General features: G+C 53.6%; 1 protein-coding gene across 2 annotated transcripts in view; it reads left to right on the top strand.

Moving 5' to 3' along the window:
- Window positions 1-4,028: 4,028 nt before the first annotated feature.
- The window catches only part of MDGA2 (MAM domain containing glycosylphosphatidylinositol anchor 2), a 413,649-nt gene continuing 391,105 nt past the window's right edge, over window positions 4,029-26,572 (top strand). The window contains exon 1 of one of the 2 annotated variants that reach the window (XM_077324137.1): window positions 4,029-4,485. In XM_077324137.1, coding sequence (XP_077180252.1) covers window positions 4,413-4,485 — 73 coding nt within the window. In that variant the 5' untranslated portion in view covers window positions 4,029-4,412. The remainder of the gene's footprint in view (window positions 4,486-26,572) is intronic. The other variant, XM_077324138.1, reaches the window with a different exon arrangement.

Consider the following 26,572-nt stretch of genomic DNA (forward strand, 5'->3'; position numbering starts at 1 on the left):
GAAACCATATATATGACTATATTTGGTCATGTCGACCCACCCTCCACTCCCTAAAGGGCCAATGGTGGCCCTGGAGGGGGTGGGAAGGGGAGGGGCCGCAGGTAGGCGTGTCCACAGCTCTGCCTCCCAACCATGTTCTGTACAATTGCACAACGTCTGGTGTTTCTCGAAGACTGAAGAATATTTTAGGGATTTCCCAATGGTAAAAAAAGTGGAGAAAGGTGGGTCTACCTTATAGCAAAACCCCCAACCCAAAGGCATTTTAATCTTTTACGAAATGCAAGCCCAGTGACCCAATACAGTACTGCCAGTGTCCTGGTTCCACAAATCTCTTCATCGGGATGGAGGTTAAAATTGAAGCAACCTGCAGGTAGCATCCAAGGTGACACTTGGCGGTCCCGTTTTCGGAGAGACGGCTTCTGTGTCCCACTTGTGCGGCCCTGCTCCGGCCGGAAAGGTGGAATATAAGTTTTGGATATCCAGGAAACAAAATGTTTAGCTTCTTTTCCTCGGCTTGCCACGAGTCCCACCCCAAGGAACCCTGTGGTTGCCAGCGGACAGCCTCTTATATACAAACCTTCAAGCCCTGAGGCCAGACAGGGGGGAGAGAGCCAGTCCTGGGAGGAGGAGGAGGAAGAGAAGGGTCCATTTTTATACCACACTTTTCACTGCCTGAAGGAGTCTCAAAGGCCGTTTATGCACTGGAGATTTCATGCCAGGCTGCAGCCTGGAGTTTTAGTCCTGGCAGGTTGCCCCACCTCTTCTTGCACCCACATGGGGGAGCATTTGGCCCCGTGCGCCTCATCTGCCACTGATTTGTGCTCCAGTGAAGTCCCCAGTGCATAAACCAGGGGTAGTCAAACTGCGGCCCTCCAGATGTCCATGGACTACAATTCCCAGGAGCCCCTGCCAGCGAATGCTGGCAGGGGGCTCCTGGGAATTGTAGTCCATGGACATCTGGAGGGCCGCAGTTTGACTACCCCTGGCATAAACGGTCAAAGTGGCTTCCAAACACCTTCCTCTCCCCATAACAGACAACCTGTGAGGTAGGTGGAACTGAGTGAGCTCTGACAGGACTGCTCAGTCAGAACAGCTCTGTCTGGGTTGAAAGGAGCCCAGGGTCACCCGGTTGGCTGCATGGGGGGGGGGAGGAGCGGGGAATCAAACCCGGCTCCCCAGATTAGAAGCCCTGGCCCTTAACTGCCACACCACACTGACCCACGTTCCAGAATCACACAGAGCTGGAAGAGACCCCAGAGGGCCATCCAGCCCAGCCCCCCACCTTCTCAGGGGCATAAAAACCACACCCTCCTGACAAGTACTCATCCACTCTCCTCCCAAAAACTTCCAATGAAGGAGTCGCCACCACCCTCCGAGGCAGCCCATTCCGTCTACGAACAGCCCCCACGGTCAGAAAATGCCTCCCAATGTTCAAGTGGGGCCTCCTCCTTTGTCATTTGAACCCACTGCTCCTCGGCTTTGTCTCTAAAGCTGCAGTGAACCCGTAACCCCCCCCCCCTCACCATGTCTACCTTTTGCATAGGTCAGCAGAGCTCTCCTGTCCCACCTGCCCTCCTCTTCTCCAAGCGACACAAGCCCAAGTCTCTCAACCCTCCTCCTAAGGCCCAGAGACCGACCCCTCAACCATCCCAGGCACCCTTCTCTGAACAAGTTCCAAGAGCCAGCAGGGGGCCGTGGTTAAGAGCAGGTTTGATTCCCCGCCCCTCCTCCACATGCAGCCAGCTGAGGGACATTACACTAGTCACCGTTCTCTTAGAGCTCTCTCAACCTTACCCACCTCACATGGTGCCTGTTCTGGGGAGGCGGAAGCCCCTTTGAGACTTCTTTGGGTAGAGAAAAGCTGGGGAAAAAATCAACTCTTCTTCTTGATCGTGGTTTCTGCATCTTTGGAGATTTTTAAACAGAGGCTGGAGAGCCATCTGATGGAGAGGCTGATTCCGTGAAGGCTCAAGAGGGTGGCAGGTGACAGTGGATGAGCAAGAGGGTTGTGAGTGTCCTGCATAGTGCAGGGGGTTGGACTAGATGACCCACGAGGTCCCTTCCAACTCTAGGATTCTAGGATTCTATGATTCTTCTTGTCCATATCCTTCTGGAATTGTAGCCCCCAGAACGGGAGACAATATTCCAAATGGGGTCTGACCCATGCAGAATTGAGTGGCATTACAACTTCCCTGGCTCTAAGAAGCCTAAAATTGCCTTCGCCTTCTTGGCTGCCCTATCTCCCTGTTGGCTCATATCCAACTTCTGGCCCACCCAAAATCCCTTTCACACGTCTCACTATCAAGCCAGGTATCCCCAGCTGATGGCATTATTATACCCAAATGTAATTGATTTATAGTTTATAAATCTGATTTGTGGACTACCCCTCTGTGCAAGGAGTATTTTACACTTCTCTCTATTAAAACTCTCTCTCTCTCTCTCTCTCTGGCTATGGCCCCATTTTTCAATCTATCCAGATCTCCTTGAATCCTTTCCCTTGGGGTATTAGCCATCCTACCCAAATTTGATCAGCATGCCCTCTATTGCCTCAGCCAAATCAGCAGGGGTGGTGTTGGTGCTTTCCTCTTGTGGCGCTTTCTGGCATGCCCAGGGAAATGCCCATTGACACTTTGGGGCTGGGAGGTAATTTCCTGCAGGCCCGACTGGCCAGGGATTATGTTTTTGGGGTGGTGGTGGTGGTGGGGAAACATCTGGGCATGGAATTGGGGTTGTCAGGGAGTTGTGAATTTCCTCTATTCTAAGAGGGGGGGTTGGTCTAGATGACCCTGGAGGTGCCTTCCCACTCTATGCTTCTATATCAAAACATTCTGGCCCCCAGCACAGAGCCCTACGGTACACCACTAGTCACCGCCTACCTCAGAGGGTTGTTGTTGGGAGAATTAAATGGAGTCAAGGAGAAAGGGGCAGGCCACTGTCAGTTCCCTCTGGGGAGAAATCTGGGGAGAAAAATCAGTAAAAAGGGGGAGGGGCTGAACTGAGCATCTATCTCTTCTCTAGATGTGCATTTTGCCTTTTTGCCTTTAATTCTGAGCATAATCGGGTACTCTTGGTGAGTCCCTTTGTGTCGTCCCCCTCCCCCCCCCCCGCAATTGGTGAAGGGCTGCATTGGCTGCATTTTATCTACCTTTCTACCTGAGTCCTTTAAGGGCCACAAAGTTTTCTTCTCTGTGCTGCAATTCCACCGCCTGGAGGTTGGCAACTGTTGGTGGCAACTGAGCTTGCAGCCCAAAGGCCAGGGCAGAAGAAGAGTCTTGTGGGGCTGGTGGGCACTCCTCCTGCCGAGCCCAAGGGGTGGGGGGGGGAATGGCTGCCCAAAGGCCCCTCCTGGGCTTGTGGGTGGGGGGGAGCTGGATTTGGGGGAAAGGAGCCGGCAGGTGAGGAGGCCACGGGCAGGTGGGGCCTGGGGATCCCCTTGAATCACAGCTCATCTCCAGAGGGCGGCTCCATGGCGCTGACCCCCACAGAGGCCCCCATCGGCCTCCACCGCCACTCCCAAACCTCCAGGAGTTCCCCAACCTGGAGGTGGCAACCCCAACCTCTGCCAGGGGCATGAGAGGCGTGGCCATTGGGGAGACCCGGGGATTCCCCCCAGAATTCCAGCTGTCCCCAGAGGAAGGAGGTGGCTCCCCTGGAGGCAGTGGGGGCCTGAGAGCCCCCCCCCGAGGCTTCCCCCCCCCCCCCCGAATGTCCAGGATTGCCCAACCTGGAGCTGGCAACCCCGCCTGCCGCCCTGCTGGGGAGAGCGGGGCCAAGGGATGCCACCCTGCAGCTGAGCCCTGGGGGTGCCCCGGAAGGGAGGCTGCGGAGGCGCCTCTGCCGCGCGTCTCCCGCGGGCGCCGGGCCCGGAGTCCGGGGTCGGGGGGGGGGGGGGCGCGGCGGCGGCGGCCTCTGCCATTCGTCGGCCGGCCGGGCGGGAGGCGGAGGCAGCAGCGGCGGCGGCGCGCAGGGCGGGCGGGCGGGCGGAGGGCTCGGCTGCTCCGCCGTTGACGTCGCCGGCCGGTTGGCGCTGCCGCTGCTGCCGCTGCTGCCGCTTCTGCTGCCGGCGGGGCTGTGCGGGCGCGGGGAGGGAGGGAGGGAGCGCGCGAGGGGAGCGGCCGCGGCGGCCCAGCCCAGCCCAGCCCGGCAACACCACCACGACGAGGACGACGACCACGACGAGGAGGAGGCAGCCGCGAGGCCCGACCGGGAGGGGCGCTCCGGCCATGGCTCGCTGCCCCGCGCCCGCCGCCGCCGCCGCCGCCATCTAGCCGCGCTCGGCCCCGCGTCGCCTCCCGCCCGCCCGCCCGCCGGCCGGCCGCCGAGGGAGAGGGCGAGGGCGAGGAGAGGGTCGCGGCGAGGGGTCCGGCCTGGCGGGCTGGCTGGCCGGGCGATGTGGCTGGGCGCGGGCGGACATGGATCTCGCCGCGGCGCTCCTCTGGCTGCTCAGCGTGCTGCTCGAGGGCATCGCCGGACAGGGCGTCTACGGTGAGTGAGTGAGAGAGAGCGCGCGCGCCCCCCCCTCCCCCTCCCCCCTGACCTTGCGCGCCCCCAACCCGCCTCCCACATCCCAACCCGCGCCGCCCTGCTCGCCGGGCTTGGGGGGGTCGCGGGTCCTGCCGGGGGGGGGGCGGCGGGGGCGGGGGCGGGGGGGCTTGCAAACTTTCCGCCGTCGCGCACCGCCGCGCGCCCCTAAGCGGGGCCAGGGCTGGGGGGGGGGGGGACGGGACTGTGTCGGGGGCGCGCCTCTCCGCCAGCATCCCGGCCGGCCGGGCGAGCGAGCGATCGGCGTCGGCGGCGAGCGTGCGTGGGAGCGCGCGGGGGGAGGGAGGGAGGGAGGGGGGGCTGCGCGGGGCTAAAAATAACCGGCGCTGGCGGCTGGCTCCCTTGCCCGGGCGGCGGCGGGGGAGGAGAAGGCGGGGGCCGGGGGGGGGGGGGCTGCGTGGGCCGGGGGCGCCGCTTGGGCCGGGCCGGGCTCCGGCTGACGTTGGCCGCGCGGCTCTCCCGGGCGCTCTCTGCGGCAAGGCCGCCTCGCTCCCCGCAGGGCCACGCCGGGATCCCGCCGCCGGCGGAGGGGAGGGGAGGGGGGGAGGGGAGGGCGGCGCTTTGGGCTCCGGGGCAGGGACCCGCCAAGGGACCGGCGACACCCCCCTCCCTCCGTCCTCCCGCCCTGCCGTTGGATCGTGCCCTCCGTCGCCGACGGCCCCCTGCGCCCCCGCTCCTGCGCCGTGTGCCCGGAGGATAGCGCGCAGGAGGGAGGGAGGGAGGGAGGGAGGGAGGGAGGGAGCGGGGGCCTCCTGCTGGTGGGATGGGGCCCACGGAGCCGCTTTATTTCTTGGGGGCTGGGGGGGGCCTGGGGGTCTTGGAAGGCGCCGGGCTCCGTGCCCCCCTGTTGCTCTGGTCCCCGCTGGGGCTGCCTGCCTTTCGGCGTGGTGCTGAAGCGTCTCCCGGCAGCCGCGGAGGCTGGCCCTGGGCGCTCGGGCAGGTGCGGGCAGGCGGGGGCGCGCGGGCGGCCGGGAAGGGCCCCTGAGGTCCTGCGCGGGCCCTGCAAGCCTGCGGAGAGAGCGTCGGCGGAGGTGCGGCCCCCTTGGCGGCGGCCGTGCGGGAGGCCTCGCATCCCCCCTGGGCCGCATGCAGGCAGGCGCTCTCCCTCCCTCCCTCCCTCGCGAGGAGGCCGCCTGGGGTGCTGCTGCTGCTACTGCTGCGGCGGCGGCGGGAATCCACTGGCCTCTTTCGGGGGCGGGGGGGGGGGTGCGGCGGGTCCGTGGCCGAGGCTCATCTCGTGGCGACAGCCGCCCTGTGGCCCTGGCCGCCGCCCCCGGGCAGAGGGGTCTGCGCGACGGAGCTCATGGGGGGGGGGGGGCGGGATCGTGTGCGCCTTCCCTGCGTCCTCCGAGGCTTCGCTGTCACGCTCTGCCCTCCTCCGAGCCCCCCCAAGGCGGCCTTGGCCCCCAGGATCTTGCTTCTTGCTTCGAAAGCCACGACAGTCGCGGTTGTGACCTCTCTTCGTCTGCCGCTTGCCTTGTCTGCCGTCTGCCAGGGTGGCCCCAGCCATGGGTGCAAAACGGGAGTCCGGATCCCCCCCCCCCTCCAGCCTTGGGTGTCCACGTATGAACTGCAAAATCTGCGTCCCCCCAATTCTGACATGCATTCTGAAACTTGCTTTTGGTGCATTGATATCGGGACCCTAAACGGGGTGGGGAAGGAGCTGGACGTGTGGCAAATAAATGACCATTTCGGTGGGTAAAGCACCATTTTAGTCAATTCTTGTTCGGTCAAAGGAAGGCGCCTGTTTGGGGCATCAGGTATTCCATGCAACGAGAGAGAGAGAGAGAGATTTGGAGCGGCCTGAACTGGTTCCCCTTTGAGGTGGCTGGGCAGAAATGCACCCAGACTCTGAAGAAAGAGGAACCCCACAAGGAGTGTCCCAAGGGGCGGGGACGAGGCTCACCCCCAGCCGTCCACACGCAGTTGTGGCCCGTCTCCTCAGCCCTCCCTCCTCATTGGAGAGCCACCGTGCCCATCATAAGATGGCAGCAAGAGAACGTGCATTTGAGCTCCCTGGCAAAATTGTTTCACAGCTAAAGCTCCACGCTGCCTGCCCCCATTCCCTTGGGGGGCTCCCTGTTCTCTGTGCTGCACCTGAGACTGTTCTGGGGGGGGGGGAGGTAAGACCTCATTAAGGTATCTCAGGACATGCTGAGTGGCAGAGCCTCTGCTCAGCTTGCAGGAGGTCCCCAGTTCAATCCCCAGCAGTGTCTCCACTTGAAAGGACCAGGCAGGTGGGGATGGGGAAGATTTCTGTGTAAGATCTGGGAGGGCAGCTGCAGGTCTGAGCAGACAGGACGGACATTGAGGGACCAAGGGCCTGATTCAGTACAAGGAAGTCTCGTGTGTGTTCAGTTCGGCAAACCAGAAAAAAATACAGAATAGGGTCTCAGCAAGTCCTAACTCTCTGCAGAAGAGAATTGCAGCACATCTCCAGTGAAAGGGACCAGGTGGGACGTGAGGGGAAAGAAACCTGCCTGAGATGTCGGCTGCCTGGCAGAGCAGAGAGTGGCCCAGTGGGTTGAGGGAGCATCATGAGGGCCTGGTTCGATCCCTGGCAGCTATGGGTTAAAAGACCAGCTAGGAGGGCTTCTAACCTGACCTATAACCTGCTTCATGGACTCACAGGATCCTAGAGTGGGAAGGGGCCATGCAGGCCATCTAGTCCCACCCCCTGCTCAGTACAGGATCAGCCTCCAGCATCCAGGAGAAGGATCTGTCCAGCCGCTGCTTGGAGACGGCCAGTGAGGGGGAGCTCCCCATCTCCTTAGGCAGCCCCTTCCACTGCTGAACTGGACTCCTAGAATCCTAGAGTGGGAAGGGGCCATGCAGGCCATCTAGTCCCACCCCCTGCTCAGGGCAGGATCAGCCTCCAGCATCCAGGAGAAGAATCTGTCCAGCCGCTGCTTGAAGACGGCCAGTGAGGGGGAGCTCCCCACCTCCTTAGGCAGCCCCTTCCACTGCTGAACTGGACTCCTAGAATCCCAGAGTGGGAAGGGGCCATGCAGGCCATCTAGTCCCACCCCCTGCTCACTGCAGGTTCAGCCTCCAGCATCCAGGAGAAGGATCTGTCCAGCCGCTGCTTGAAGACGGCCAGTGAGGGGGAGCTCCCCACCTCCTGAGGCAGCCCCTTCCACTGCTGAACTAGACTCCTAGAATCCTAGAGTGGGAAGGGGCCATGGAGGCCATCCAGTCCCACTCCCTGCTCAGTGCAGGATCAGCCTCCAGCATCCAGGAGAAGGATCTGTCCAGCCGCTGCTTGAAGACGGCCAGTGAGGGGGAGCTCCCCACCTCCTTAGGCAGCCCATTCCACTGCTGAACTAGACTCCTAGAACCCTAGAGTGGGAAGGGGCCATGCAGGCCATCTAGTCCCACCCCCTGCTCAGTGCAGGATCAACCTCCAGCATCCAGGAGAAGGATCTGTCCAGAGCTGCTTGAAGACGGCCAGTGAGGGGGAGCTCCCCACCTCCTTAGGCAGCCCCTTCCACTGCTGAACTGGACTCCTAGAATCCTAGAGTGGGAAGGGGCCATGCAGGCCATCTAGTCCCACCCCCTGCTTACGGCAGCCCATTCCACTGCTGAACTCTTTGGAATGTGAATTTCCTCTCTGATTTCTAGCTGATATTCTACACCTAGTTTAAAGCCATTACTGGGGGTCCTCTCCTCTGCTGCCAACAAAACCTTTCCTTGCCCTCCTTCAAGTGACAACCTTTCAAATACTTCAAGAGAGCCATGCTGCCCCCTCTCCACCTCCTCTTCTCCACGCTGAACCTTCCCAAGCCCCTCCGCCTTTCCTCCTAGGGCTTGGTCATCCTTGCCACTCTCCCCTGCACCCTCTCAGATCTGACCACATCTTTCATGAATGTTTGACACATGCATATATTCTACATAAAGGGAATGGAGTTTGTTTGTATTTTTTCTTACCCGGGAACAGTCTCTGGCGGCAGAGGCCAGGCTCCTCAATGAGGACTAGGCTAGTGAGCTATTTCTCATCCTACTCTGAGTCTCCCGCTAGGGATGTTTGCACGGCAGGGGAATTTTTTGCGCCAGTCTCAGAATGGGCAAAACCTAGGACGAATGTGACCTAAAATGGATTGTTAAAGGAGGTCTCAAGGTTTATGTCTCTCTGTTAATTGCTGTGAAGCCACTTCCCAACTGATCATTCAGAGCCTCCAAAATTAAGATCCCGCACTGTGCAGTGGGTGGGACTAGATGACCCTGGAGTCCCCTTCCATGTGTTGATGAAAACTATCGTTCTGAGCCTTGTTCCGGTCTTAGAAACGGAGGGCCGTGACTTTCTCCTGTTGGGCCTTCCTCTTTTCCTGCTGCCTTCTAGTTTTCCCAGCATTATTGTCTTTTCCCGTGTCTCTCACCTTCACGTTTGAAGATGATTTGCTCAGGAGGAAAGAGATCTCAGGCATTTTGAAGGAAGCCATTCTAGAGCCTAGATAAGACCAGGCGACATTTCTCAAGAGCCCCACTGTCTGGACACCGTGGTGCCCTGCCACGTCCCTTGAACAAGAGGAGGTCTGAAGACCGAGGGGGTTCCAGCCGATCACAGCTTCCTCCTCTTCACCTTCCCGCCCGCATTGGGATAGTTTGCGGTTGGTTGCACGGCCATGTCGCCGATAGCCTTTAATCTCGGCAAAACGCAAGCTGACGGTTTTTTATTTAAAAATCACGTTTACCGGTAATCTGAAATCTTGACACAAGTATGAATATGATGATTAATATTTTGCCATGGCAAAGAAGTCTCAGCCGGCGGATTTTGCTCTGCAAATAGGTAGAGGGAAGGTAATTAATTTCTGACTCAGAGATGCTATAGTTCAGCAGGTCCAGGAGCACACGGCAAATATTTTATATGTAATCGATTCCACCTCCCGCACCCCGTAAGTCTTTAAGGAGTGATGAAGGCCCAAGCCCAGAGGCCCGATCCGACATGCGCGCCTTCAGAGCTGTGTATCCCACCCTTTGTGCAAGACTTGAGGTGGGTCCGATATTCTAGACAGGGGAAGCTGATTTGCCCAGAGAACCCTGCAAAATGACCGACGCGGAGCAGTGACTTTAAACCTGAGCCGTCCTAATTTCAGACTCCAGCAGGGAGCTTGGAAAAATCTCACCATTATTTACAAAGGGGCTTATTTCTTTATTTATTTTGCGATTTAAATACTGCCCTGCACGGTTGCCTGTCTTCTGCCAGTTCACATAGTCTAAAAACTCAGTGAAACGATAATTCACCTAAATAAAACCAGATTAAGAATGATAAAAAGGTAAAAGGTAAAAGGTAAAGGTATCCCCTGTGCAAGCACTGGGTCATGTCTGACCCTTGGGGTGACGCCCTCCATGGCATGGCAGACTCAGTATGGGGTGGTTTGCCAGTGCCTTCCCCAGTCATTACCGTTTACCCCCCAGCAGCAAGCTGGGTACTCATTTTACCGACCTCAAAAGGAGGGAAGGCTGAGTCAACCTTGAGCTGGCTGCTGGGATTGAACGCCCAGCCTCATGGGCAGAGCTTTCAGACTGCATGTCTGCTGCCTTACCACTCTGCACCATAAGAGGCCATTTAAGAATGATACAAGCCCCCAATTTAACATGGTCGCATCGGTCTTAATTACTGAGATCCAATTATAGCCCAAAAAATGGTAGCCTTTTGGGAGGGGCCAGGGGAGGAAAGGAGGGCAGGGGGGCAGGAGGGAGGCCTGGTATTTGCTGTGGCTGTTATCTAGCTGGCCTCAACCAGAGGCCCGGCGGAAAAGTTCCGTCTTGCAGGCCCTGCGGAACCCAGAGAGTTTTGAGGCTCCCCTGATCTCGCTCAGGAGCTCATTCCACCAGGCCTTTTGGGGCTCTGGTTGAGGCGTAGGTGTCTTTTCAAAAAGGGGAAGGGTCCTGTGGAGAGTTGTGGGGCTACCTACCTCATTTCCCCGTTTCCCCCTCCCCATGCTATTTACCCTTTTCCTTTCCCTTGGCAACCTGTAGCTTCTTCCCGTCCCTGGTTTCCTTCTCTCACTCCCACCAAATTCCCCATTCTTCTTTTTTCTGCCTCCCTGATCTTCGGCGTTCTCTCCCCATCCCCTTTTGGTCTCCCCAAACCTTTAACAGGCAGAAACTCTGTCTTGGAAGGCTTGAGGCTGTTCTTGTGGTTGCTTGCCCCTCCCTCCACGGCCACCGAGAGCTCAGCAGGTAGACTTCCGTGATCTCAGGGGGAACTCATCTCTTTGAGCGAAGGTGGCAGTTGTCCTGATTTGAAGGCCTTTTGCTCCTCCCACTGTATTTCTAAAAACCTGGGGCTTCTCCTGTCCGTAGAGAAGTACCCTTCTGCCTGTCTCTGGCTTCACTGGAACGGATGCTCAAAACGCCCACCTGTTCCGTTTTTGTCCTGCTCTCCGGTTGCGAAAGGAGACCTTGATTTTCCGACACTCAGCTCGATCGCCCATTGATCTGTTTGCGGGCGTTCGACAGGTTGTTTCGGCGCATTCCGTGGCGTACGGCTCAATTGGCTCTCCGCACGTGCACATTCCCACATGGGGCAGTTGAGTCCTGCTGTCCCCGAATCCTGGCTGGGTCCCTGCTCTCCTCAGCAGACGGCTGTTTAAATAAACAGTTCGATAACAAGCCAGTCAAAGACACCCGTCCTCAATAAATGTTGTGTTTCGATAACGTTCTCCCCTTCGATGTTGGTCTAAGTAGTCCTTAAGTGATGCTAATGGATGCCAGTTGGGTTGCATTAGCAGCGCCCTTGCTCATGTGCAATTTTGGGAAACCCGATGCAAGCCTGACACCGACCAAAGAGCCTGAGTGACAGGGGCACATCTGACTTGGTAGGGTGGACACCGGAATTGCAGTTTTTCTACCCATGGTGTGGATTTCTACAATCCATGCTGTAGGCTAGGGTTCCCCAAAAGCCCTTTCCACCGAGCTGCTCAGAAAGCCTATGTAAGGCAGGGCTTATGAAGGATTGACAGGGTGGAATGGCAGCAGGAAGAAGCCCCTGGAGGGTCCCGGGGTCTGGAGAGCATTCAAGCTTTCGGTTGCAGTCCCACTTTTGGCTTTCCATCTTGTTATTCCCCCGTCCTCCCCTCCCCTCTGGCTATTCCTCTTCTGAGATGATTGTGCAAAGTGAGGAAGAAGACACAGGTTGGGGGCAGTGGGGGTTTTTTATTCCCTGAGGGGGAGAAAGCCCTAGAAATCTTGTGGGGAAATAAAAATATATTGAAACATTTCTCAGTTCTCAAATGAATCGTTTATAGCAAAATTGCGCTAGTTGGCGAAAACTCCCCCCCGTTCCCCACCTTATCTCCGTCTCTGGAGGGATGGAAAGGAGGTGTCAGATCATACGACTTGCTGCGGGACGACTGGGGGGGGGGGCTGGGTGCAGACTTCCTCACTACCCCGGCCTCAACCATAGGCCTGGCGGAAGAGCTCCATTTTGCAGGCCCTGCAGAACGCTGGAAGCTCCTGCCGGGACTGCAAATCCTGTTATTCTTCCCTCCACCATATCCCAGTCTGACGTTGTGACTAGGCATTTGCACACGTGTGCACACACGCATTACCACCCCCCCCCCCATTTCAGAGTTGGCCTGAAACAATTCAGACCAAATGCGAAAAACACAAATATCTCATAACTTTTTCAGATTTAAAAATCGATTCAGCTAAATCTGTAAAATTGCAGGGGTTTTGAAAATACACGCTTCCCTCCCCTCCCCCAAGTTTTCACGCAAAACTGCCTGTGAACGTGTGTGTGTGTGTGTGTGTGTGTGTGTGTGTGTGTGAGCATTTAAAGGGCATGGGCTTAACAGCTGATAATGATAGGCATACGGCCTGCTCCCTTTAAATTTAAAGGGGTTTAAAGGGAGCAGGTGCTGTACCTGTCATTATCCGCTGTTCGGCATGCCACTCTCCCCCCTTCTTACCTTCTCAGGCAGTATCTGAGAAAGTGTGTGTGTGGCGGGGAGAGACGCACTTAGCCAATTCGTGGCTGAATCACTAGATAGCGATTTGGCCACCTTCGATTTGTACCTTTTGAGCACAGGCAATGGACAGCGTGGCTTGGATAGATCGAAAAGTATCAGCCTTGATTCGATTACTTTCCAGCTTATCTTTGTCGGATCGCTCGCCCCTAGTTGTGATGCCGGAATGAGACAACAATTGCTAGAAATTGTAGCCCAAGCTCTGCAGTTTGCTAACAGAGAGACGCGTGGGCATGGGGAGCTGCCAAGTTGCTTCTGACACGGCTGTGAATTCAGGACCTTAATTAATTTATGTTCTCCCAAATGTCCTCTCTTTCCTCTCAGATATACTGAGACAGAGCGCTGGGATGGAGTTTTTACAGTTATTTACTATTGCAGTTTTGGCATTCTGATTTCAACACAGTTGTAGGTGTCTATGGAGTACACTGCCCTGAGCCTGGATGCAAAGACGGTCTGTTAATAAACTGAATTAATAAATATTGACAGCTTTGCTCAGGTCTTGCAGACGGAGGATGGAGGCCATCCATCCCTTGTTGGGTCTCTGCCTTCCGCCTTCTGCTTTTCCAAACACGGTTGTCTTTTCCATGGACTCTTGACTTCTCAACCTGGGAGGTGGAGTGTGGAAGTGGAAAAGAAAAAAACACCCACCTATTCCATTCATTGTGCACTTCCTATATCCATCTGTAAACTCCCAAACCAGTCTGATTTGGGGGGGATAATTATTTAAAAATACATTCGGTGGAGAAACTGCTGCTGCTAATTTTAATCCTGAATGTTTAATCTGTTCATCGCCTATTTTAAATTAATTTTAAATCTAAATTTTTATTTGTATACTTATTGATGTGGGACACATCCTCTGGCGCGCTTCGTGAAACGGAAATGAATGCAGACGTGACGTCTGTAGTCCTGCCCACAAAGCGCGCCAGAAGATGAAGAGGGGCCTAGGCGGCCACTGTGCACCCAGTGGGAGAGGGGGCCGCGGAGGAGATGGCAAGGAGGAAGGGGGAGGGGGAGGGGAGTGTGTGTGTGTGTGTGTGTGTGTGTGTGAAGAAACCAAGGAGGAGGTTGGGAAACCAACAGGTAAGCGGGAAAACCCGGGGGGGGGGGAGGGAAGGGAAGTGAGTCTCTTTATGCCACTCTGTGTGTATGTGCATTTGTGTTTTCCAGGAAGGGAGGGGGGCCAGACCAAGCAGCCCCAGAGCAGGTATGTGTCCCACATATCCTCTGAGAGTCAGGCTGTCAGTAGAATTTTTTTTGTATTTTATCCACAACTTTGTATATCTCCCTAAACCGGCCCACCAGGAGGGCAGTCTAAAATGAGAAGGACGGAGTGAGTGAGTGAGTGAGTGAGTGAGTGAGTGAGTGAGTGAGTGAGTGAGTGAGTGAGTGAATGAATGAATGAATGAATGAATGAATGAAGAGAGCAAGATCAGTCCAGAATGCAGACATGCCGGATTCCCAGGGTATAAGTTTGGGAGAATCAAAGCTTCCACCATCAGGTCAGAAGAAGAGAGCTCCAAGACTTGAAAACGGAGGAGGAGGAGAAGGGGAAGGAGGAGGTGTGTGTGTTCTCTACACAGAAGCGGCTTCAATCTGTCACAGGGGTATATTTGGATAAGTGTGTCAAACTTGATAAGAACGAACTCTTCCGCGGTGTCGTTATCACCAAAGATGCTCTATTATACCAACTGTGGACAAAGCTGGCGATGATTACCTATTTCAGAATGATTGGTCCAAGGGGCCCACTTCTAGGTGCTCCTGAAGACGATGCCCCCATCCCTCCATTATATCCAATGGAGAGTCCACAGTGGTCCCCAACCTTTTTATCACCTGGGACCAGTCAACGCTTGACAATTTTACTGAGACCGAGGGGGAGGTTAGTCTTTTGCCGAGGGAAATTGCCACCGCCTGAGCTCCTGCTCCACTTGCTTTCCCACTGACGCCCCTGACTTCCTGCTGCCCGCTGGGGGGCGCTGCCAGCAGCAGCTGGGCAGTGCCAGGCCAAGGGGGAGGCCCAGCCATGGCGGCTGCTGGAGAGCACCAAAGGTGAGCCGGCGGCAGAGTGGCAGGGCAGCTCCCAAGGTAGCAGCCAGGGAGGAGAGTGAGGAGGAACTGTGGCCTGGTACCGACTGATCCAAGGTCCGGTCCCGGTCCCCGGACCAGGGGTTGGGGACCACTGAATAGGATGTAATGGAGGGATGGGGCACCCTCTTTGGGAGCCACTAGATAGTTTGGAGGCTGTACGTCAAACCCCCCCCCCCACTCCCCAGGCCTTGGGAAAGGTGGAAAAGCCAAAATCCCCATTGTAGTCAATGGAGAAAGGGGATTAGTTGTGTGAATTGATCGACAGGCGGAAGCGCGATGCATATAAAGCGTGTTGTGCTCTTCCGCCATTTCCAGCAGCAGATGTGGAGGGTGAAATGTGCAAAAAGGCGGTATACCAAGCCGAGACAGCAAAGAAGTGAGATGGGGCTGGGAAGCACAATAAAATGCAGTGCTTTTCCATTCATCTGGCCTAGCGTTATTTTTACTAATGTGCGGAAATGCCCTGAGTTTAAAGGGACTCTGAGACTCTTTAAGCCCCTACTTTGTGTTCCCCAAAAAAGACACAAAGATAGCGAGCTGCTCCCTGCTACTCAGCTGTTTTGGGGATCTCTGCAAAGTATTTAAAGGGACGACAGGATCTTTCAGTGGGGTTTGCGGGGCCACATATTAGTTTGGTTTGGAAACAGACTTCCTGCTTTGATTTGGTTCATGGTTCAGTTTGTGGTCTGGTCACAAACTGCCACAACCTGCATTGTTTCCAGTCCATGCTTATCCCAAGCGCATAGGGGCCAGTTATTTATTTGTTTAGGTTGAGAGGGAAGCCGTGTCGCTCTGCAGGAGAACAGCTATATTCATATCTATGAGCACTTTGGAGATCCACAAAACTGGGGATCAAATCCTCAGATGAAAGGTTTTTTTCACTCTTGAGAGCTCATACCCCCCCTCTCCGAAAAAAAACCCTGCTTGTCTCTAGGGTGTGGTGGGTGCAAATTGTGCTCTTATTGGGGCTTCTGTAATTTGCCTGCCTCCAGAACAGGACTTAAAAGTGTGTTATCCTTATCCATTGTTGTTCCTCTATATATTTATGAAACAGCCTGGGGGGGGGGGGGGTGGAACATGTCCGGCTGTCCAAGTTGGAATAGGGCCAATCAGGGTGCAGCCAGCTTTGCCCTGATTGGCCCTGCCCTGCAGCTCCTGCCCTCCGTCCCTGGATTCTAACCTCTTTGCTCTCAGACGTGCCTCAGTGCCTGAGCCAGCAGCAGGTAAGAGTAGAGGACCCTGGGCAAAGGATCATGGTGGAGGGCCTGCTAATGAGGGCCTCCCGGCCTGCAAGGCTGGACCTGCTAAGGAGCTCTGTCCCACCCCTGCTAACAAGCTGGCCAGCCCCCGCCCGCCCCACTTGATCTGGCTGCGAGCTGCGGCCCAAAGCCACCTTAAGCTGCCTGGCCAGGGGCCAGGGGAGGGGATCCTTTCAAGGCCCGTTCTTAGGAACAGGCTTTGAAGCTAGCGTTGATTATAAAAGCAATGCAACAAGCTATTGAAAACCCACAAAACCTAAAAACCAGACAGTGTCATTAAACTGGCTTCCTGTGGAGCAGGAGTGGGGAATCGAACCCTGTTCTCCAGACGAGAGCCCACTGCTGTTCAACCATGACACCCCACTGACTCTCAAGGAAGGCTCCCCTGTAGAATGGGAGAAACCACTGGAAGAGCTCCAGATCTGGCAGTGGCTGCCCTGCCAACCCGCCATGAGGGTGACACGTTTGGTGTGGGAAGGAGGACCAGAGCTGTGGCAGGAGCACAAAGAAATCTTGCACAACTCCTTAAGAAGGCTTCTAAAAAGAATAAACTCCTGTGGAATTGCTGCAGGTGAAATAATGTTTGCAGAATGTCTCCGAATACCCGGAACAGGCTGTGATTTCCCCTGACAAAAACTCGGAGGGTGATCTTGAGGGGGAGGAGAAATCGAAGGGAACATGTTGTAACAGAGAGCGCCGTTGGCTCCCTTCGCAGGGACCGTAGCTGTGCTTGTTCCGGTGGTGGAGGCAAGAGACCATTTCTAGATTAGGGGTGGGGAATACCTGGAGAGTTTGTGGGTGGAGCCTGAGGAAGGAGGGGCCTGGGGAGGGGCCCTAGAGTCCCCCTTTCCAAGCTTCTGTTTTCTCCGGGTGGTCTCCGCAGCTGGAGATCATGAACACATTAAGCTGCCTTCTACGGAATCAGAACCTCGGCCCATCAAGGTCAGGATTGCCTACACGGGCTGGCAGCTGCTCTTTCCCGTCACCTACTGCTTGGGCCTTCCAACTGGAGATTCCCAGGATCGAACCTGCGTCCTTCAGGCTGCCAAGTAGATGGTCTACCCCTGAGCCACGACACTTTCCCTAAATCAGTTGTAATCCCCAGAGATTTCCAGCTACCACCTGGAGGTTGACAGTCAGTGAGGACACCAAACAGAGCCTGGAGAGCCGTCTGACGGAGAGGCTGATTCTGTGAAGGCTCAAGGGGATGAGCGATAGGGTTAGAATTATAGAGTCGTAAGGGACTTCCTGGGTCATCTAGTCCAACCCCTTCATTATGCTGTTCTGACCAGGCAGGAATCTCAGGGCTCTCTCAGCCTTCCCTCCCTCTCAGGGTGTCTGTTGTGGGGAGAGGAAAGGGAAGGCACTTTGACACTCCTTCGGGTAGTGAAAAGTGGCATTCTTCTTCTCCTCCTTCTTCTTCTTCTGCCAGGTTTTTGGTTGAGGCCAGGGCATGGAATATCTGGCCCCTCTTAGAAGATCAGGCTCCTCCTGAGATGGTTCCCCTGGGGCCTCGGTATTCTGCTGAGCCTGGGAAGGGGGAGAGAGATTGTGGCGTCATGGGGTCATTTAACTGGGGTTTTGGTGACTGTCACTGGGGGTTTAATTACTGCTTGTGGTAGGGAGTTTTTTGTAAACCACCACGATCCATTGGGAGTGGTGGCAGAGAAATAGAAAAATAAACAAATAGGTAAATAAACAAACAAACAAGTGATTTCCAGATGAGAGGTCAGTTCCCCCTGGAACCACCTGTAGGAAGGTCTAAAAATCCAAAAAAGACGAATGGCTGCTTTGGAAGGTGGGCATCGTATCCTCCTGAGGTCCCTCCCGGCCACAACCCCTGCCCGCCTTAGGCTCCCCCTCCCCGAATCTTCAGAAAGGTTCTTCCGGAGCTGGGGGCTTACCCATCCTTCCTGCCTCTCCGTTAGAGCAAACAAGGAGGGACCTCATCCTGAGTGTGCCGTCCGGGCATGCCCTCTGAGTCCTCTGCTCCGCTGAGAAAGCTATCAGCAGCCATCCACGGGAGCTCGGTGGCCCACCTCATGTTCCCCAATTCGATTTCGCAGATTCCCCCCACCCCCCACCCCCGGCTCGCCCGCGCCCTGCTTGCAGTATTGTCCTCATCTCTGCGCCTCGGCCTGTGGGATCCGAGGGCCGCTCTGTGTGAAGCAAAGTATTTCTGGCAATTGACGGGAGCTAAAAGCCTTTTTAAAAGCTTCTGGAGCCGTCTGAACAATGGTCTCGGTTTGCCTGTTTGTTCAGCATACTCATTTTATTTCCTTGGGGTGGAGACGGAGGGACTCCAACCTGAAATTTCCCCTTGTTCCCAGACACGACACGGAGGTTTTCTAACCTGTACGTATCTATTAAATGGCAAAAAACCGGAGGCCTAATAGCACCTTCCTAATAATAAAGACCTCGGGGCTTGCTTTTCTCCCAGCCAGAAGTCCCCCGTGCAAGGAGGGGAAAGCGAGAGACCCCTGCGGGGGGTCTGCAGAGCCATTATTAGAGGAAGACGAATCAGGAAACAGAAGCAATCAGGAAGCGTAAGAAATATCCCAGCCGGTGGGTATTTTGAAAGGATGCTTCTCAACCAGGCTTGGAAGGGTGGAGGATTTCTCATCCGCCTCGTTCGAGCGCTGCCCCAAATGTCTCCGGAATCCCCGGTTGATTCGGGGCGAAGTGCCCCTGGGTGCCCCCGCCCCTGGCAGGCCGCCTGGGTTTGTCTAGCGGAGAACACAACGAGGCGTCCCGGCGGCTCCAAATCGGCTCTGGACGGCATCCAGGGGCAATCCGCCGCACCAGAGGCCAAGCCGCACAAGAAGTCTTTTTGTCCCGGCGGCCCCCCGTGGGAGCAGGCCCTGACGGCACCGCTGATGGGCCAAGTCCACCCAGGACGTCTTTCCATGTTGAGCAAGTGCCCAGGGAGAGTTGGGCGCCGTCCACAGCCCACAGGATTTATTGTGGGAAGCAGCCCTCGGCCGACCTCCTGGGGTGCCAAGTTTGCGAGAGGGAAGCTGTGCAGGGAAGGGATTGTGCCCTCCTCACGCCAGCTCATCTTCAGCATTTTTTAAATCTAACGCCAGATGCTGTAGGGAACAGATACGTTTACGCAGAATTAATCAAATCTCATTGTTTTTATTTAAAAAGGGTTTAAACAGGGGGAGAAAGAGTCTCACAATAGAGAACTGTATTTATCTCTCTGTTCCCCGCCTTTCATAGAATCAAAGAACCATAGAGTCGGAAGAGATTCCCAGGGTCATCTAGTTCAACCCAGGTTTGCGTGGTTTGACATGGTTCAGTCTCTTTGGCCGGAGGAGCAGAGGAGAGGGGTGGCGATGGTGTGCCAGCCAGCACCCACACACAGGCGCAGAGCTCGGGCACGCCACCGGCACCCCTTCCCTTCGTGGTGCTGGCTGCCTCGGGTTTACGTGATCGCCGAACCGGCCGCACCGAACCGCGGAACCCTAGTCCAGCCCTCTGCAGAAGGCAAGAAATTGGCAATTACCTGGCCACCCACAGTGACCCCAGTTCCATGCCCAGATGTTGCCCGCCCTCCAAAGAAAATAACCAAAATCTCTGGCCAGTCTGGCCTGGAGGAAATTCGCCTCCTGACCCTGATGTGGTGATCGGCTTTTCCCTGGGCGAGCAAGAAAGGGCCACAATCCCTTCTGCCCACCCACTCACCATCTGCCTGAACTCGCAGATTCATTTCTCATGTGGGCAGAAGGTGGATTACGGAGGGATTGTACAACCCACATACGGGTCACCCGGCAAACAGTGCAATAGAAACCGGGTCATGGGACCAGCCAGAAGTCTATAAACAGAGCCTTAACGCGACACATTCCATGCTGCAAAGTGCCCTAAGACAGGCGTAGTCAACCTGTGGTCCTCCAGATGTCCATGGACTACAATGCCCATGAGCCCCTGCCAGCATTTGCTGGCAGGGGCTCATGGGAATTGCAGTCCATGGACATCTGGAGGACCACAGGTTGACTTCCCCTGCCCTAAGAAGATCGTAGCTTCAGCAACGTTGGCACAGAGGCATAGACCACAGTCCCTAATAATTTTTCCAGTAACTTTGTGAATCATTTATTGCGATCGTGTTGCCAGAGGAGAGAAGCCCCCCCTGAATAATTCAGTTTTGCCTAGTTGGCAGAGAGCCCTGAGAGCGGACCTTAAAAGGGAACACGGACAGTCAACGCATGGATTTTCACAGTCTGCTTCAAATAAACGAATCCTCCTTGTTCAAGGGCAGTCTATCTCCCCGACAAATGCCAGATGGCAGCAGTTGGGGGATAGAGGACCTTCATGGTCACCAGTTCTGCACAGTCTTGGGGACTGAGTCCTGGACTCGGTGACTCTTTAGTCAAATCTAGTGGAGCACACTATGGAGCTGCCTTAGATGGAATCAGACCCTGGGTCCATCCAGGTCAGTCTTGTCTGCTCAGACTGGCAGCTGTTCTCCAGGGTCTCCGGCAGAGGCCTTTCACATCTCCTCCAACCTGGTCCTTTCTATTGGAGATGCCGATGCCAGGGATTGAACCCAGGACCTTCTGCATTATGATGGATTAGATCCTCGTTCCATCTCGGCCAGTCTTACCCACTCTGAATGGCAGCAGCTACTTGAGGAGAGGTCTTTCTTATCACCTCCTGCCTGGCATTTTTAACTGGAAACGTCGGGGATTGAACCTGGGACCGTCTGCATGCTGAGCCACAGCCTCCCTGCGGGGACACAGGGTGGCCCTTGCTTCCTGGAAGCCACCACTGCGGGTGGCCAAGGCTTTGTTTCCCAAGAAGGGATGCCAGGGGCACATGGGACACAACTGTATTGAAAGGCAGTGCTTTTATCTCCCATGGGTTAAATCCTGGTAGAACCTCTTGGCCAAGAACAGCATCTGGCAAGCCGGTCACGGGGGTCAGGGATGAGAGTCAGAGGGGGGGGGGGTCAGGGACTTGTCAGAGAGACACATGGGTTAATTGTGGAATCCTAGAGTTGGAAGGGGTCCTACAGGCCATCTTGTTTGTTTGTTTGTTTGTTTGCCTCTGCATTCCATTCAGACTTGCAGCGGTTTGCAGTAAAACAGTAAAAACCAGTAAAAAATGATTTGTGAAGATGCAAGGGGGTGGCGGGTGACAGTGGATGGGCAATAGGGTTGGGAGTGTCCTGCATAGTGCAGGGGGTTGGACTAGATGACCCAGGAGGTCCCTTCCAACTCTAGGATTCTAAATTCCATCTAAACCTCCGGAAGAAGTTCCTCACAGTCAGAGTGGTTCCTCAGTGGAACAGGCTTCCTTGGGAGATGGTGGGTTCTTCATCTTTGAAGATTTTAAAACAGAGGCTGGAGAGCCATCTGACAGACAGGCTGATTCTATGAAGGCTCAAGGGGGTGGCAGGTGACAGTGGATGAGCAATAGAGTTGTGAGTTTCCTGCTTAGTGCAGGGGGTTGGACTAGATGACCCCGGAGGTCCCTCAGAAGATGTCGATACAGAGTTGTAACCCCTCCCCACACACACACACCCTCTCCCTCTGTCTGAATATAGAGGGCCAGAGCTCTTGCTCATTGGGAGCGAGGGTCGCGATGTACCAATGTGGAGTGATCCACTGATGGAAACTCTGGGACCCACCATGGCCTCAACCATGCGCCTCCTTCTTGTACGCCTTACAGAAAGCGGACAATTCTGTGCTCAAAGCAAGATCAGCCTCAAGCACCCCTGAAATGTGTTAGAACTGGCTCAGAATGCTGGCAATTAGGTAATCCTGAGCTCCAAAAAAGGTAGAAAGGTAGAAAGCAAATTACACTTTAATGACGGCAATGAAGTACATTCGAGGGTGACACAAGGCGTTAAAAATAGTTTCTCCCATGATAAATAGCCGAGAAACCAATCCATGCCATGAATGTTTGGATTAGCAAGCATGATGAGCGCTTATCACTTGTCTACCTCATCGAGAACAACCAACATGTGCTTGTCATATACTCAGTCAAACCAAAACAACAAACGCATTTTGGCTTTTTCAATAGTGTAAATATACTACATATACTAGCCTGAAAGCCCGTCACATCCAGGAATGCAATGGGTGCTAAGGGTGGTCCCTCTCCGCCTGTGCCGTAGCCACCCTACCTGCGCTTTCCGGTGGCGGCTTCGTCGACATTGCGGCAGCTGGGATGTGGGAGCACCCTCCTTGGCACCCTGGGAGTGTCTGGCCGTGAGGCTGCATGTGCACCTCGTGGCCGGCTTCTGGGGGTGGGCGCTCCAGGGGCTGGCCCAATCCGGGTGCGCTCATCTTTGCTGGGCGCACCCAGATTGGCCTGTGAAGGCAGAACACCCGGACGTAGGCCCAGACACCGCTCCTCCCACAGTGGCTTTTACAAATTATATAGAGCCACTAATAATGGTTACAGATTAGAAGAGCTAGACTGAAGTCCAGTAGAGCTGGAGAGGCCAGCAAGATATTAGCTTTCAAGCGTCAGCATAACTCCTCATCAGATCTGGAAGGTTATTCCTTGAAAATCGAGTTGGTCTCCAAGGGTCGGGGAGTGAGATGTGCTGTTGAGCGGCTTCACTTTAGTCCCGGGGTAGTCAAACTGCGGCCCTCCAGATGTCCGTGGACTACAATTCCCATGAGCCCCTGCCAGCGCTTGCTGGCAGGGGCTCCTGGGAATTGTAGTCCACGGACATCTGGAGGGCCGCAGTTTGACTACCCCTGCTTTAGTCATTCCGTGGGCAGCAACTGAGAAACCCCCTGAAACATTCTTCAGGCTTGGTGGAATCCTGGAAGGGGCACAATCATGCAGATTGTGGTTGATCTGATTGATTTTGATTTGATTTATTGAATTTTTAGCCGGACACTCCCACGAGGGCTCGTGGCGGGTTACAATATACATAAATACAATATACATAAAAATTCCAATAAAATCCCCCTAAAAAATTTAAAAAACACTATCTAGTAAAAAGTCCTACTGCAGAAAATCCCAAAACCAAAAAAGGAACACAACCCAACCTTCACAGGTAGGAACTCAGAAGTTGAGCTGTACAATAAAATAATGTAAAAATGCTGATTATCGATTATAGTGCACAATTAAAAACGCAGTGTAGCTGAGTGGTGTAGCTTTTTTCTGACGGACATGAGATACACCCTCAGCACAGAATTATATAATAGCAAAGGGTGGTGAGCCTAGCATAAGAGGTGGTCTCCAAAAAGTCTAAAATTTACATATATTGGCTGGAGCCATAAGATACAGATCCCACTCAACCACTCAGCTACACTTTATGATGAGTTTAGTATAAATATTTTATATAGAGTGCATTGTCACAGATCTGACCACTGAGGGGGACCCAGTAGGGTCGAAACGCTTTTGGTCTTATGTGCTCTTAGTTCTGTATAGTTTTTATGAAGTTTTTATTCTCTTTTTAATTGTGCACTATAATAAATAATCAACATTTTTACATTATTTTATTGTACAGCTCAACTTCTGAGTTCCTTCCTAGAAAACCCCAAAGTGGGAAGCAGAGTTGTGGACACGCCCACCCGGGACCCCTCCCCATCATAGGCCGTTTTGGGAGGGGGAAATGGACGGACATGACCATATATGGCCTTATCGCCAATAAATGTTTCACAAATTTTAAAAAAAATGTAAAGAATTAATTAACTCCCACCCATTTGGGAAACTCTTCCAGAGCCATCAAGAAACCCCAAGAGTTCACGAAACCCCAGTTGAGAAAGCCTGCCCCAGGGTTTTCAAGGCCGGAGATATCCGGAGGTGGCTTGCCATGGCCGGCTTCTGCCTTTCGTGGTGGCCCCCCATCTGAGTACTAACCAGGGTTGACCCTGGTTAGCTTCCAAGCTGTGACAAGATTGGGCAAACCTAGGCTGTCGAGGTTAGGTTGAATAAACAGAGGAGGTTGGCCATTTCGTTGCTCTGCACAGCAACCGTGGGCTTCCTTTGGTGGTCTCCCATCCAAATACTAACCATGGCTGACCCAGTCAGATGAGATGGGGCTAGCCAGGTCAGGTCTAGCTACCCCCTGAAACAAACTCCGCATTACAACTAACATCAGGCTCAAGTTTCTGATTTGCAAATGCTCTCCAGATGTCCAGGGATTACAGTTCCCATGCTGGCATTATACTGGCAGGGGCTCATGGGAATTGCAGTCCGTGGAGATCTGGAGAGCTACGGCTTGGCCTTCCCTGCACAGAACTACAGACAAAAAAGATAGAAAAACGAAAGAGAAAAAGCGCGTTCAATTGAAATATAAAAACAGTTGTCATTCGGAATGTAGTGAACAGTTAGGCCTGTTGATCAAAAAGACCTGTTTCATATTTTCTAGAGGCGTCCTCACGAGAAGGGAATGTGACAAACTTGCCTTAAAGGTGGAAATTGGGATTCTGGAAGCCTGCATTTACCTGCCTGAAGTCTCCTTGAAGTCTCAGATCTGTAAGATATATAAGGCGTGAAACCTAGACAGTAATAGCAAGCACCTTAAAAGCAATATTATTTTTTTTTAAAGAAGAAAGAACAGAGACCTAAATCTGCTACACACAGATATATAATCTCCAAAGAAAAGTAAAATGCATTACCAAATCAGAATCAATAAATCATTATTTGTATGTGGCCTCAACAGTGTCCTCCAGAGAGAGGAGAAATATTCTGCCTAAAGGCAAAGAGAGCTAAATCAGCATAAATGAGAAATTCCTTGCTTAGGGGAAATGGCACACACCTGTGGACTGCGTTATGCCGTCCAAGGACAAATCTCTTAAAGGGAGTCGCAGCTCACAGTCAATACACCTGAGGTCAAGGTGCAGAAAAGCCCCACAAAAAGTAAGTTTTTAATTCTTCACTGAGACCATAGAGCACCAGTGGTTTCAGAGTGAATGTCACATAGGCTCCTCATTTCAGTGACACACAATGCTATTTTTTTTAATTTTAAGGGAAAAATAGGAATATAAAAGGGATACAAAAAGAGAAATGGGGTTATATAATAAATCTTGTACACTGCAGGATATATAAAACCAACACCCCTTCCCCCTCCACATATCTCCCCAACAGCCTCATCCTCATAATCTTTAATTCAGTCTTTTCTTCTGGCATGGAATCATAGAGTTGGGAGTTGGAGAACCCACCACCTCCCGAGGAAGCCTGTTCCACTGAGAGACTGCTCTAAAGGTCAGTTAGCTGCGCGGCTCCCGATTGGCCCCTCCGAGTGTCAGTGTGGGGCCAAGGGGCCAATCAGGAGCTGCCCGGCTCGCAGCTCTCGATTGGCCCCTTGGTCCATCCTGGACTCGGAGGTGAGGGGGCCGGGGGAAGAGCCTTTGCCGCTGGGAAAGTGAGGCGAAGCCGGGAACTTGGGGGGAAGTCTCTGACGCGGCGGGCCTGCTCCTTTCACTGCGCCAAAGCCCGGTCCTCAGGGGAGAGGTGGTGGGGTTGGCATAGCGGAAGGGACCCGCCAGGAGCCCTGCAAGGCCGCCGGGGCCAGCAGTGTCCAGGCTAGTGCCCATTGTATTAGAAAATACAATGGGCTTTACTTCTAGTATATTTATATATCACTTCAGGTTGCTTCTCATTCTACATATGTCTCCTGCTTTCGTAATAAACTCTCCATAGATATCAAAATTGATCAATTTTTTCACATATTATGTTAATATTGCCATTACTGCATATTCAGCCAATTTATTTTCCCATTCTTCTAAGCTTGGACAGATGTCAGATTTCTTTTTTGTTGCATAAATTATTCTAGCCCGTTATATAGTCAAATATCTTTTCCAAAGCTTCTGGTGATTTGTCAGACAATATTCCTAGTAGCAATCTTGGCTTCCATTGGAAACTTAGATTTTAATTCATTCTGCATTTTCCTATGTATTTCCTTTCAAAATTTTTGGTTTTTTTATAAGTCTACCACATATGATCAAAGGTTCAATTTCCAACAATCTCTTTGTCGGTTTTATGTAGATTTTTATGTCCTTTGGAGTAGTGTACCATCTGAAGAACATTTTATACCCATTTTCTCTTAATGTTTGGGTGACGTGAACTTGATTTCTCACCCCCCCCCCCCAATGCATTTCCTTGGTGCATAGTTGCTCTCTATTCTGCATCCATTTAATCAAACATTTTTATTTGTTCTATTTCTAACCAAACTAGTAACATAGAATCATAGAATCATAGAATCCTAGAGTTGGAAGGGGCCATACAGGCCATCTAGTCCAACCCCCTGCTCAATGCAGGATCAGCCCTAAGCATCCTAAAGCAAATCAATCGTATCAATGATCATTTTGTTTTGTAATCAACTGTTCAAATTCCTTCTTCTCTCTTAGAGCTCTACCTTCTGTATTATTATCTTTAATCTTGAAACTGGTTGTTAATATATTAGTGTTCAATATTAATTCCTTCAGCTCTAATATCTTGCCTAGATTTAGAAGAAGAAGAAGAAGAAGAGTTGTTTCTTATATGCCACTTTTCTCTACCCGAAGGAGTCTCAAAGCGGCTTCCATTCACCATCCCTTTCCTCTCCCCACAACAGACACCCTGTGAGGTGGGTGAGGCTGAGAGAGCCCTGATATTCCTGCTCTAACAGAACAGCTTTCTCAGTGCCATGGCGAGCCCAAGGTCACCCAGCTGGCTGCATGTGGGGGAGCGCAGAATCGAACCCGGCATGCCAGATTAGAAGTCCGCACTCCTAACCACTACACCAAACTGGCTCTCTTAATTGCCCTCTGA

Source organism: Paroedura picta, chromosome 2 (genome assembly GCF_049243985.1).
Source record: "Paroedura picta isolate Pp20150507F chromosome 2, Ppicta_v3.0, whole genome shotgun sequence".
NCBI lineage: Eukaryota > Metazoa > Chordata > Lepidosauria > Squamata > Gekkonidae > Paroedura > Paroedura picta.